Here is a 13,563-nt window from a genome sequence, read left to right on the forward strand (position 1 = left end):
CACGTGACTGTTTTTGACAGGTGTCAACTAACCTTTACAGTGTTGCAAGCTCAGAATTGCATTATCAACGTCACGTGACGTGTATTTTAAAATTTCAAAAACACTATAGAAGCTTCAAAATGCCTTGCAAAAGCTTACGAAACAGCCTAGAAGCTTCCAAAAGTTTCTGGAACCGTTTACAAGGTTTCAAATGCCTTAAAAGCAGTCCAGAACCTTCAATGCTCTTTAAACTGTCCAAACACTTACCATATGCTTCTATACTAGTCTAAAAATATTTCGAAATACTACAAAAACTCCAAAATGCTTCTAAAGCAGTCGGAAGCCTTTCAAAAGTCTAGAAGGTTCCAGAAAATTCTAGAACCGTCTATAAATTTCCAAATGCCTCTAAAGCATTCCAGAACCTTTAATATACTCTTTAAACTGTTCATACATTTTTTTAACGCTCAAGTAGTTTAAAAAAAAATTTGAAACTTTTTAAAACAGTTTAAAATCTTCAAAAAATGTCTACTAACTTGAACTCAAAAAAAGTAAAAATGTTTGCATCTCTGTAAGAGTTTTATGGTTTTTTACAGGTTTTTTGAGGAAAATAGTTTTGCTTTTTCACGATTTTAGTGCTTTTAGTTTCTTGTTCTAAATTTAGAAAAAAAAAAGATTTATCTTTGCTTATCATTAATACTTTAGGAAAACACTACTCAAATCACTATTTGTTGCAAGCCAATTTGGCTCGCCATAATAATTTTTAATTGTCAAAAAAAATAAAAAATCTCTAGTGGCTTTAATGCATTTAATCTTAGGGTGAAGCAAAAGTTGCTTTTAAGGCTCAAAAGTTGATTAAAAAAATGTTATTTTCTTATTTTTGTTTTGTTTTGTAGGCCCTGTACCCTACTGCTAGTAGAACCATAATTATTTTCTATTTTCTCTGTTTTGAATATGTTTTGTTTGAATAAAAACGACACTCATCCATCAAATTTTAGCAGAAAATTCTATAAAAAATTTCCTTCCACTTTGTCGACTTTGGCATATCTTTAGCTTATTGAAGCTTTCAGCAAACATCTAATTTATCGATACTTAAGTGTTTGGCAGAAAAAAGCAAACATCTTTTCGGTTGTTAGCGAGTCGTAAACAACGGTTGTAACACGACAGCAAATCAGGGTCAATTGATAGCAAAAACATGCACGTCCACACAAAATCGGTAACTAAAACATCCATAAATTTGCCAGAGAGATAACATAAAATCGCTAAAAAATTCACATCCTTGAGCCAGTAAAGCTGGCGGATTTAGTGTTGCTGATTCAGGCTTTTCCAGAGAAAATGAGCAAAAATAAATAGCGGGGCACCTTTCTGAGTATCCAGGAAATTTAAATATTTATTTTCGGTCTGGATTTTTGCCGTTTATTAAGTAAGTTGCGATCGGATTAAGGCGCCGTTAATGGGTAGTCGGCCATTTTAAATCGACTTCAAAAGATTTCAAAAGTGGGAATTTTTGTGATCTTATTTTATAATAATATTACTTTCAAAGCTCAGTTTAGTCTAATTATACATTTGCAACAAATAAAATGGGAAAAAATATTTTTTTTTATATTAATTTCAAAAACCAAAGTAAGATTAGATGACGTGACAATGTAACGGCAAATTTTTTGACTGTGACGTACTTTTTCTCAAAAAATACCAAACACATGACAAATATAGTTGAAACCGTAATACACTAAATACAGAAAGTCATTCTGAATATTTGTGGTCTCACGCAAAATTTCCATAACTCTAACCGTTTTCAAGATATTCTACTTGTTTTAATTTTTTTTTTGGAAATCGCATCAAAATTTTCAAAAATTCCGTATCTCCGCCATTTTTTGGTGTTTTAACGACTGTCAAAAGCTCAAAATGTAAAACATTTTACACATATTCACAAATGTCATAACAAAGCATAATAACGAATGAAAATAAATAAAAACTTGAAGAAAATCAAAAACTAGTGATGGGTAAATTACACTTTACTAGGAAAATTTGACTGATAAATTACCAGTAAATTACAAATGCTGTCTTTCTGGAAATTCAAATTTTGACACCGCTTTTCTGCCTGACTGTACCAAATTTTGTAATGTTTTTTCGGGTTGTTGGATAGGTTATTTAATGAGAATTCAAAAAATGTGCTTAAAACAGTCATTTTCTCACTCTAAGTGGGTTTTACAAGTGATTTGGTCCCTAACTGTCCTTTCAAACCGTTTTTTCTGACAGTTTATAATTTGACACCACTTATCTCCAAAACTTTACCTGATTTTGTAGTGTTTTTTATGTCATCAGATAGGAAATTTAATGAGGATTCCAAAAATGTGCTTAAAAACATGATTCAGTCACTCCAAGTGGGTTTTATAGTCAATTTTGTCCCTGACTGTCCTAAATCGTAATGGGTATTCATATTTCAGATTACAATTTCACCAAACAGTTTTTCCTTTCTGGAAATTTAAATTTTGACACCGCTTTTCTCCCTGACTGTACCAAATTTTGTAATGTTTTTTCGGGTTGTTGGATAGGAAATTTAATGAGGATTCCAAAAATGTGCTTAAAACAGTCATTTTCTCACTCTAAGTGGGTTTTACAAGTGATTTGGTCCCTAACTGTCCTTTCAAACCGTTTTTCTGACAGTTTATAATTTGACACCACTTATCTCCAAAACTTTACCTGATTTTGTAGTGTTTTTTATGTCATCAGATAGGAAATTTAATGAGGATTCCAAAAATGTGCTTAAAAACATGATTCGGTCACTCCAAGTGGGTTTTACAGTCAATTTTGTCCCTGACTGTCCTAAATCGTAATTGGTATTCATATTTCAGATTACAATTTCACCAAACAGTTTTTCCTTTCTGGAAATTCAAATTTTGACACCGCTTTTCTCCCTGACTGTACCAAATTTTGTAATATTTTTTCGGGTTGTTGGATAGGAAATTTAATGAGGATTCCAAAAATGTGCTTAAAACAGTCATTTTCTCACTCTAAGTGGGTTTTACAAGTTATTTGGTCCCTAACTGTCCTTTCAAACCGTTTTTCTGACAGTTTATAATTTGACACCACTTATCTCCAAAACTTTACCTGATTTTGTAGTGTTTTTTATGTCATCAGATAGGAAATTTAATGAGGATTCCAAAAATGTGCTTAAAAACATGATTCGGTCACTCCAAGTGGGTTTTACAGTCAATTTTGTCCCTGACTGTCCTAAATCGTAATTGGTATTCATATTTCAGATTACAATTTCACCAAACAGTTTTTCCTTTCTGGAAATTCAAATTTTGACACCGCTTTTCTCCCTGACTGTACCAAATTTTGTAATATTTTTTCGGGTTGTTGGATAGGAAATTTAATGAGGATTCCAAAAATGTGCTTAAAACAGTCATTTTCTCACTCTAAGTGGGTTTTACAAGTGATTTGGTCCCTAACTGTCCTTTCAAACCGTTTTTCTGACAGTTTATAATTTGACACCACTTATCTTCAAAACTTTACCTGATTTTGTAGTGTTTTTTATGTCATCAGATAGGAAATTTAATGAGGATTCCAAAAATGTGCTTAAAAACATGATTCAGTCACTCCAAGTGGGTTTTACAGTCAATTTTGTCCCTGACTGTCCTAAATCGTAATTGGTATTCATATTTCAGATTACAATTTCACCAAACAGTTTTTCCTTTCTGGAAATTCAAATTTTGACACCGCTTTTCTCCCTGACTGTACCAAATTTTGTAATATTTTTTCGGGTTGTTGGATAGGAAATTTAATGAGGATTCCAAAAATGTGCTTGAAACAGTCATTTTCTCACTCTAAGTGGGTTTTACAAGTTATTTGGTCCCTAACTGTCCTTTCAAACCGTTTTTCTGACAGTTTATAATTTGACACCACTTATCTCCAAAACTTTACCTGATTTTGTAGTGTTTTTTATGTCATCAGATAGGAAATTTAATGAGGATTCCAAAAATGTGCTTAAAAACATGATTCGGTCACTCCAAGTGGGTTTTACAGTCAATTTTGTCCCTGACTGTCCTAAATCGTAATTGGTATTCATATTTCAGATTACAATTTCACCAAACAGTTTTTCCTTTCTGGAAATTCAAATTTTGACACCGCTTTTCTCCCTGACTGTACCAAATTTTGTAATATTTTTTCGGGTTGTTGGATAGGAAATTTAATGAGGATTCCAAAAATGTGCTTGAAACAGTCATTTTCTCACTCTAAGTGGGTTTTACAAGTTATTTGGTCCCTAACTGTCCTTTCAAACCGTTTTTCTGACAGTTTATAATTTGACACCACTTATCTCCAAAACTTTACCTGATTTTGTAGTGTTTTTTATGTCATCAGATAGGAAATTTAATGAGGATTCCAAAAATGTGCCTAAAAACATGATTCAGTCACTCCAAGTGGGTTTTACAGTCAATTTTGTCCCTGACTGTCCTAAATCGTAATTGGTATTCATATTTCAGATTACAATTTCACCAAACAGTTTTTCCTTTCTGGAAATTCAAATTTTGACACCGCTTTTCTCCCTGACTGTACCAAATTTTGTAATATTTTTTCGGGTTGTTGGATAGGAAATTTAATGAGGATTCCAAAAATGTGCTTAAAACAGTCATTTTCTCACTCTAAGTGGGTTTTACAAGTGATTTGGTCCCTAACTGTCCTTTCAAACCGTTTTTCTGACAGTTTATAATTTGACACCACTTATCTCCAAAACTTTATCTGATTTTGTAGTGTTTTTTATGTCATCAGATAGGAAATTTAATGAGGATTCCAAAAATGTGCCTAAAAACATGATTCAGTCACTCCAAGTGGGTTTTACAGTCAATTTTGTACCTGACTGTCCTAAATCGTAATTGGTATTCATATTTCAGATTACAATTTCACCAAACAGTTTTTCCTTTCTGGAAATTCAAATTTTGACACCGCTTTTCTCCCTGACTGTACCAAATTTTGTAATATTTTTTCGGGTTGTTGGATAGGAAATTTAATGAGGATTCCAAAAATGTGCTTAAAACAGTCATTTTCTCACTCTAAGTGGGTTTTACAAGTTATTTGGTCCCTAACTGTCCTTTCAAACCGTTTTTCTGACAGTTTATAATTTGACACCACTTATCTCCAAAACTTTACCTGATTTTGTAGTGTTTTTTATGTCATCAGATAGGAAATTTAATGAGGATTCAAAAAATGTGCTTAAAAACATGATTCGATCACTCCAAGTGGGTTTTACAGGCAATTTTGTCCCTGACTGTCCTAAATCGTAATTCGTATTCAAATTTCAGATTACAATTTTACTGATTTGTAAAATTGTTGCACCAAACAGTTTATAATTTGACACCACTTTTCTCCAAGACTTTACCTGATTTTGTATTGTTTTTTATGTCATCTGATAGGAAATTTAATGAGGATTCCAAAAATGTGCTTAAAAACATGATTCGGTCACTCCAAGTGGGTTTTACAGGCAATTTTGTCCCTGACTGTCCTAAATCGTAATTGGTATTCATATTTCAGATTACAATTTCACTGATTTGTAAATTTTTTGCACCAAACAGTTTTTTCTAAATAACTCAAAAAAAGCCCAAAAATGTTCCTGATCAACTCCTTAATCCAACACAACGTAACGTAAATTTGCAGGACCGTTTTTGCTTTCAGTATACAGGGTGTGTATGAAAAGTATGATGATTCCAAATTACCCGAAAACGATGAAAGTTACAAAAAAATTGAATGATACCAAAAATGTTCCTAATTAACTCCTTAACCCAACACTGTAAATTTGCAAGACCGTTTTTGTTTCCAGTATACAGGGTGTGCATGAAAAGTAGGGTGACTGACTGTTTTTGGCCACCCTGCACCCAATTTTTCAGATAGATTTTTTTGCTCAACACCACTGTGAAGAAGAGCACAAGACGGTTAATTTGAGTGGTTCAACCTCCCTGAACTCCCAAACACAACCGAGTTACAGGGTGTTTCAATTTCAAACCACAACTTTAACTGATTTCAAAATTTATTGCATTTAACTAGTTTTTCCTAATAACTCGAAAACAGTAAAAGTAACAAAAAAATTGCATGATACCAAAAATGTTCCTAATTATCTCCTTAACACAATACCCTAAATTTGCAAGACCGTTTTTGCTTCCAGTATACAGAGTGTGCATGAAAAGTAGGGTGTCTGACTGTTTTTGGTCACCCTGTACGCAATTTTTCAGATAGATTTTTTTGTTCAACACCACTGTAAAGAAAAGCTCAAGACGGTTAATTTGAGTGGTTCAACCTCCCTGAACTCCCAAAAACAACGGAGTTACAGGGTGTTTAAATTTCAAATAGCAACTTCAACTGATGATTTCAAAATTTGTTGCATTAAACTAGTTTTTTAAAATGTTTTCACGTTCTAGCTTAAGTCATAGAGAGAAATTCTCATTTTGTTTGTTCTTTTCAGTTTTGTTAGTTTATTGTGGCATTTATTAACAAAACATTTTCTTAAAAACTGGTTTAAAGTTGTTCCTCTGGTAAAATAACAATCTCTACTATTCTGTTAGCAAAACTTCTCTAAAAGTATTTTCAATTCTGTACGGCAACATAACAATAATTCTACTTGACTTCAGAGGTAATTCCCATCAACAAAATTCCATATAATTCCTGTTGGCTGGAAATTAATGAAATTATCGTTGTAGTAGTAATGAATTCGAAATTAATTAACGTTTCGCTTCCATATTTTAATGAAACGTTATAAAAGCGCACGCGATTCGGTATTTAACCCCGGAGGCCGCCAAATCGGATAACAAAACGTTTTCATAGTTTTATGCCGAATTAATTTTATTAAAATAAACGAGGAATATTCGACGACTGACGAAACAAATTTTAATTTAATTATTCGCGATTTTAGTCAACAAGTAAAGCGGATTTTATTACTGTTTTTTACTTCTCTAAAGGAGATTTCAATTTTAAAATTGTTTTTAATTCGCTTACCGTAATCCCTTTTGCAGTATTTGTTCAGGTTCAGTCGTTTAGTTGCCGCTTTGCATTTCCCACAATGATCTGAAAAAATTAAGAAATAATTAATTAAGTTTGAACATGCATTTTTATATTATTTTAATGGATTTTAGAAGAATTTACAGAAAACTGTAAATTATCGAAAACTTTTCACCAACTGTAGCAATTTTACGGTTTCTATGTGGAAAAATGAAAATTATGGTTTTTCAACAATTCAAGTAATGGGAATTTTAAACGAGTGATTTTGGCGTTTTATACTCACGCCAAACATTCACAAAGCAAAAAATTTCAGTCTGTCAGACTCTAAAACACCATTTCCACGTGGAAAAGCTTGAAAATTACAACGTTGCCAAAGCCAAAACTTTTGATTCAGTCATTTTGGCAACGGCGCATAGCTCAAGAAGCTTTTAATTCGTGTGCTGACGAACTGAACTAGCTGTGACGTTTAATGACAGGCTTGTAGTCACCTGACAACTGTCAAAACTCATCAAAAGTGCCGTGAAACTGTATAATTTGAAATAGTGGCGTCTCTTTGATGAATCACGCCGAAAATTGTTATTAGTAACACTGGATAATTAAATTTGGCAGTTGTGTCGTTAAATGACAGTTTAAGACGTTAAATCTGACAGTTATGACACTTTTCAAAACTCATTCAACAACAGTGAGATAAAAAGAACAAAAGCAAAACAGTTGTACCTTGTAATTACACCTCAATAGAACCCCAGATTTGACATTTGTAAGGCTAAGTGACACTTCGATGTATTTCTTACGTCACATGACAGCTGTCAATTGTGAAAACACCTTCAACATTAATAAATAAATTGAAATACGCAAATCAGTATTATTTCTATGTAAAATCGCATTGCATATTGTATTTATAGATCCATAAAGTTAGATTTAACAGTCGTGACATGAACAGACACTTTAATAGGTCTTTTTACGTCACCTGACAGCTGTCAAAAATTACGCAGATATGACGCAAAATAAATCATACTGCACAAGCAAAATAATAAAGTGTTCCTTAACGTCAGAGATGTCAAATTTCGCTCTATCGAGCTGTAAAAACTGCTTAGAGTGCAATTACTCAAAAAAACACATCTATTTGGTATTTTATACTTTTAGATCACTGGTAACCGCGTTTGACAGTTATGACAGCTGTCACGTGACGCAAGCAACGTATTACAGTATTCCTTAACGACCCAACTGTCAAACTTGGCTCCATAGTGCTGTAAACACAACTTACACTGCAATTCCCCAAAGAAGCACATTTATTTGGTATTTTATACTTTTAGATCACTGGTGAGCGCGTTTGACAGTTATGACAGCTGTCACGTGACGCAAGTAACGTATTACACTATTCCTTAACGACCCAACTGTCAAACTTGGCTCCATGGAGCTGTAAAGACAACTTACAGTGCAATCCCTCAAAGAAACACATTTATTTGGCATTTTATACTTTCACGTCACTGGTGAGTGAATTTTGACAGTTATGACAGCTGTCACGTGACGCAAACAAAATAATAAAGTGTTCCTTAATGTCAGAGATGTCAAATTTCGCTCTATCGAGCTGTAAAAACTGCTTGCACAGCAATTCCTCAAATAAATACATCCATTAGGCATTTTATATTTTTGGATCACTGGGGAGCGCGTTTGACAGTTATGACAGCTGTCACGTGACTTAAGCAACGTATTACACTATTCCTTAACGACCCAACTGTCAAACTTGGCTCCATGGAGCTGTAAAGACAACTTACAGTGCAATCCCTCAAAGAAACACATTTATTTGGCATTTTATACTTTCACGTCACTGGTGAGTGAATTTTGACAGTTATGACAGCTGTCACGTGACGCAAACAAAATAATAAAGTGTTCCTTAATGTCAGAGATGTCAAATTTCGCTCTATCGAGCTGTAAAAAGTGCTTGCACAGCAATTCCTCAAAGAAATACATCCATTTGGCATTTTATATTTTTAGATCACTGGGGAGCGCGTTTGACAGTTATGACAGCTGCCACGTGACGCAAGCAACGTATTACAGTATTTCTTAACGATCCAACTGTCAAACTTGGCTCCATGGAGCTATAAACACAACTTACAGTGCAATCCCTCAAAGAAACACATTTATTTGGCATTTTATACTTTCACATCACTGGTGAGTGAATTTTGACAGTTATGACAGATGTCACGTGACGCAAACAAAATAATAAAGTGTTCCTTAACGTCAGAGATGTCAAATTTCGCTCTATCGAGCTGTAAAAACTGCTTAGAGTGTGCAATTACTCAAAGAAACACATTTGCTTGGCATTTTATACTTTTCGATCACTGGTGAGCGCATTTGACAGTTATGACAGCTGTCATGTGACGCAAGCAACGTATTACAGTATTCCATAATGACCCAACTGTCAAACTTGGCTTCATGGAGCTGTAAAGACAACTTACAGTGCAATCCCTCAAAGAAACACATTTATTTGGCATTTTATACTTTACCGTCATTGGTGAGTGAATTTTGACAGTTACGACAGCTGTCACGTGACGTAAGAAAAATATAAAACTGTTCCTTAACGTCAGAATTGTCAAATTTGGCTCCGTGGAGCTGTAAAGACAACTTACAGTGTTGGTTTTCCAAGAAATACATCCTTTGGCATTCTACAGGGTGTCCCAGAAAGGTGCGTAAAAAATGCTAACACGAATTGTTGAGGCTTGAAATATGACGATATAACCCAACTTATCTCAGTCAAAAAGTCGGTAATTTCGGATATACACAGTGTCAAAAGTTCAATTTGGTTTAGTTTTTTTATTGTCACGAAATTTGACTAAGAGCGGTTTGGTGGTGTGAAAAATTCAAATCTCCTCTCATTTCCCCTGTAAAATGTAGAGGGTACCACCTTGTACACATTTAAAACCAAATAACTTTTTTGAGTAACCCTGTATTGCATTTTTCAATAATTTATTTTCTAACGTTTTTTAAATAAGTTGTCAACATTACGTCACAACTCAATTAAAAATAAAACTTAATTATATTCTTATAATTGTAAATACAGAGGAACACATAATTATGGCAAAATACAGAGTGGCCTAATTTACTAAAACTAAACAGATCAGTGGTACTATACAGGGTGTTCCTAATAATGTGACGCAACAGAAAACGGTAGATTTCCCATGAAGCATTTTCGTTCTTTAGTAGTTTTCGAAGATTATTTGTCAAAATTTCGTTTTACTATTTCACACTTTGCTTGAGATCGTTCACAACCACTGTTAGTGGTGGAGATTTTAAGGTATTGTAATGGTTTTTCCTTTAATCCAGAAAATAGTTAAACAAACAAACTTTACGGTTAAAAATAGGTTTTATTTGCTCATTTGCTTTAAGATTCCCTGTTTTTGAGAAAAACAGACATTTTGCTAGTGTTTTTGAACGTATTTTAGGCAAAATTTTTGAAAAAGCCAGGAATGAAGAATGGAAGGATATGTAGAAATAATTAAACTGGCAATTTGCCCAACAATTTGGAAAGACCGATTTCAAAAGCTAACCATATTTTAAAGAAGATTTAATTAAACTGGTTAACTGCCAGTAAACTTTTAAAAAAGATTGAACGACTGATTTGAAAAGCAAAACATATTTTAATAAATAAGAATTGAGTTGCCAGCATCAAAAAGGAAGAGGGAAAATTGTGTTGAAATATTTGAGCTGGATAATTCCCCAAAAAATTTGAGAGAAGACTCAGTTCAAACTATAAACTTTGTTTTGGTGCAGTCACTTGGTTTACGCTCTGTAACTTCCAAATTTGGTAAGGAATATTTATGAAAATTTTACACAACATACATAACGACACTTTGGACAAAAAAATGAAGCTTTTAGAGGTTGTGCATCATTATGTAAATCACTAACGCACACGAATCTAAGTAACATGGAGGGTAAAGGACTTAAACTCATCAACCGAATATTATTTTTAATAAATCCGACCCGAGGGCCGTTTACGCCCTAACTGACGAAGTAATTCTTCTCCCCTCGCAAACAAACCTTGCGAGTTAATTATATCAAAGATGTTCGGCAAAAGCTGGAGGCAAATCGTGTAGGAGGAACGAGAACCAACGATCCGCGCTATCCCTCTGAACAATTTCAATAAGTTTTCCAATCTAAGCGGAAACTTATTTTTTCGTCTTCCGGGGGGATTTTCCCGTCGATTGAACCATTGTTTTCCATTTCCCCAATACCGCGTCTCCGGTAGTTTTTGATCGAAATAACTACAACCGGAGGTATTATATTGGTTCCTAGTTGAATGGAAAAACAAAGGATTTTGCAAATTTAAAAAACCAGAGAGGGTAAGTTAATAAAGACCCTTCATCCCTCGGAACGTGGGGGGGCCTTCGGTAAATAGACGAGATTCGCTCAAACAAACGGTTTTTACTTACCAAAAAGACAGTTTTATTTCTTTGTTCATTCCCTTCATAAACCGAAACTGAATTTTAAAGCCCTCGATTAAATTAAATGCTCTCCAATTTATTTTATTACCTCACTGGAATATTTGATTTAGAAACCTTTTTACCGAGCGAAGGGTTGCATGCTAATTTTCATCAAAAAACTTGTACGAAAGTTTATTTCTGTCACATTTTCGGTACATTCAGCAATATTTGTGTTTATCAAACGTAATTTAGATGATGATGAGTTCTTTAGTGACAGTTTTTCAGTCAATTTTGTTCTTCAACTAAATGAAATTATCTAGGGAATTATTTACTTTCCAGAAATACTCTCAGTTTCGTGTGCTGAAATAATGGTTCCTTAAAATATGTTTGGCTTTTGAAATGGATAATTCAGTCTCCTGTCAAATTTTCCAAAAACGCTATACAGAGTGGTTGAAATAGAATTTCAGGGGCTACAAATTGATATATTGAATTACCCTGTAACTGTCAAAATAACAGAGTTATGGGCTGTCAAAGTGAAAAGTGTCAAATGTCAAAACTTTACAGCAAACAACTTAGTTTTAACACTAAATAACTCAGTTTTTCGACATTTTAGGTAAAAACGCTATACAGAGTGGTTGAAACAGAATTTCAAGGGCTACAAATTGATATATTGAATTACCCTGTAACTGTCAAAATAACAGAGTTATGGGCTGTCAAAGTGAAAAGTGTCAAATGTCAAAACTTTACAGCAAACAACTTAGTTTTAACACTAAATAACTCAGTTTTTCGACATTTTAGGTAAAAACGCTATACAGAGTGGTTGAAACAGAATTTCAAGGGCTACAAATTGATATATTGAATTACCCTGTAACTATCATAATAACAGAGTTAAGGCTGTCAAATTGAAAATTGTCAAATTCAAACTTTACAGCAAACAACTTAGTTTTAACACTAAATAACTCAGTTTTTCGACATTTTAGGTAAAAACGCTATACAGAGTGGTTGAAACAGGATTTCAAGGGCTACAAATTGATATATTGAATTACCCTGTAACTGTCAAAATAACAGAGTTATGGGCTGTCAAAGTGAAAAGTGTCAAATGTCAAAACTTTACAGCAAACAACTTAGTTTTAACAGTAAATAACTCAGTTATTCCACATTTTAGGTAAAAACGCTATACAGAGTGGTTGAAATAGAATTTCAAGGGCTACAAATTGATATATTGAATTACCCTGTAACTGTCAAAATAACAGAGTTATGGGCTGTCAAAGTGAATATTGTCAAATTCAAACTTTACAGCAAACAACTTAGTTTTAACAGTAAATGTCTGTTATTCGACATTTTAGGTAAAAACGCTATACAGAGTGGTTGAAACAGAATTTCAAGGGCTACAAATTGATATATTGAATTACCCTGTAACTGTCAAAATAACAGAGTTATGGGCTGTCAAAGTGAAAAGTGTCAAATGCCAACACTTTACAGCAAACAACTTAGTTTTAACACTAAATAACTCAGTTTTTCGACATTTTAGGTTAAGACGCTATACAGAGTGGTTGAAACAGAATTTCAAGGGCTACAAATTGATATATTGAATTACCCTGTAACTGTCAAAATAACAGAGTTATGGGCTGTCAAAGTGAAAAGTGTCAAATGTCAAAACTTTACAGCAAACAACTTAATTTTAACACTAAATAACTCAGTTTTTCGACATTTTAGGTAAAAACGCTATGCAGAGTGGTTGAAATAGAATTTCAAGGGCTACAAATTGATATATTGAATTACCCTGTAACTGTCATAATAACAGAGTTATGGGCTGTCAAAGTGAAAATTGTCAAATTCAAACTTTACAGCAAACAACTTAGTTTTAACAGTAAATGTCTGTTATTCGACATTTTAGGTAAAAACGCTATACAGAGTGGTTGAAACAGAATTTCAAGGGCTACAAATTGATATATTGAATTACCCTGTAACTGTCATAATAACAGAGTTATGGGCTGTCAAAGTGAAAAGTGTCAAATGTCAAAACTTTACAGCAAACAACTTAGTTTTTACACTAAATAACTCAGTTTTTCGACATTTTAGGTAAAAACGCTATACAGAGTGGTTGAAACAGAATTTCAAGGGCTACAAATTGATATATTGAATTACCCTGTAACTATCATAATAACAGAGTTAA

At 33.4% G+C, this 13,563-nt stretch overlaps 1 protein-coding gene across 1 annotated transcript in view; it reads right to left on the bottom strand.

Moving 5' to 3' along the window:
- The window catches only part of NetA (Netrin-A), a 310,841-nt gene that overhangs the window by 20,461 nt on the left and 276,817 nt on the right, over positions 1 to 13,563 (bottom strand). Inside the window, exon 5 of the mRNA XM_081975751.1 lies at positions 6,964 to 7,032. Coding sequence (XP_081831877.1) covers positions 6,964 to 7,032 — 69 coding nt within the window. The remainder of the gene's footprint in view (positions 1 to 6,963; positions 7,033 to 13,563) is intronic.

Source organism: Ips typographus, linkage group LG3, assembly GCF_016097725.1.
Source record: "Ips typographus isolate SLU linkage group LG3, UJ_Ityp_2.0, whole genome shotgun sequence".
NCBI classification, from domain to species: domain Eukaryota; kingdom Metazoa; phylum Arthropoda; class Insecta; order Coleoptera; family Curculionidae; genus Ips; species Ips typographus.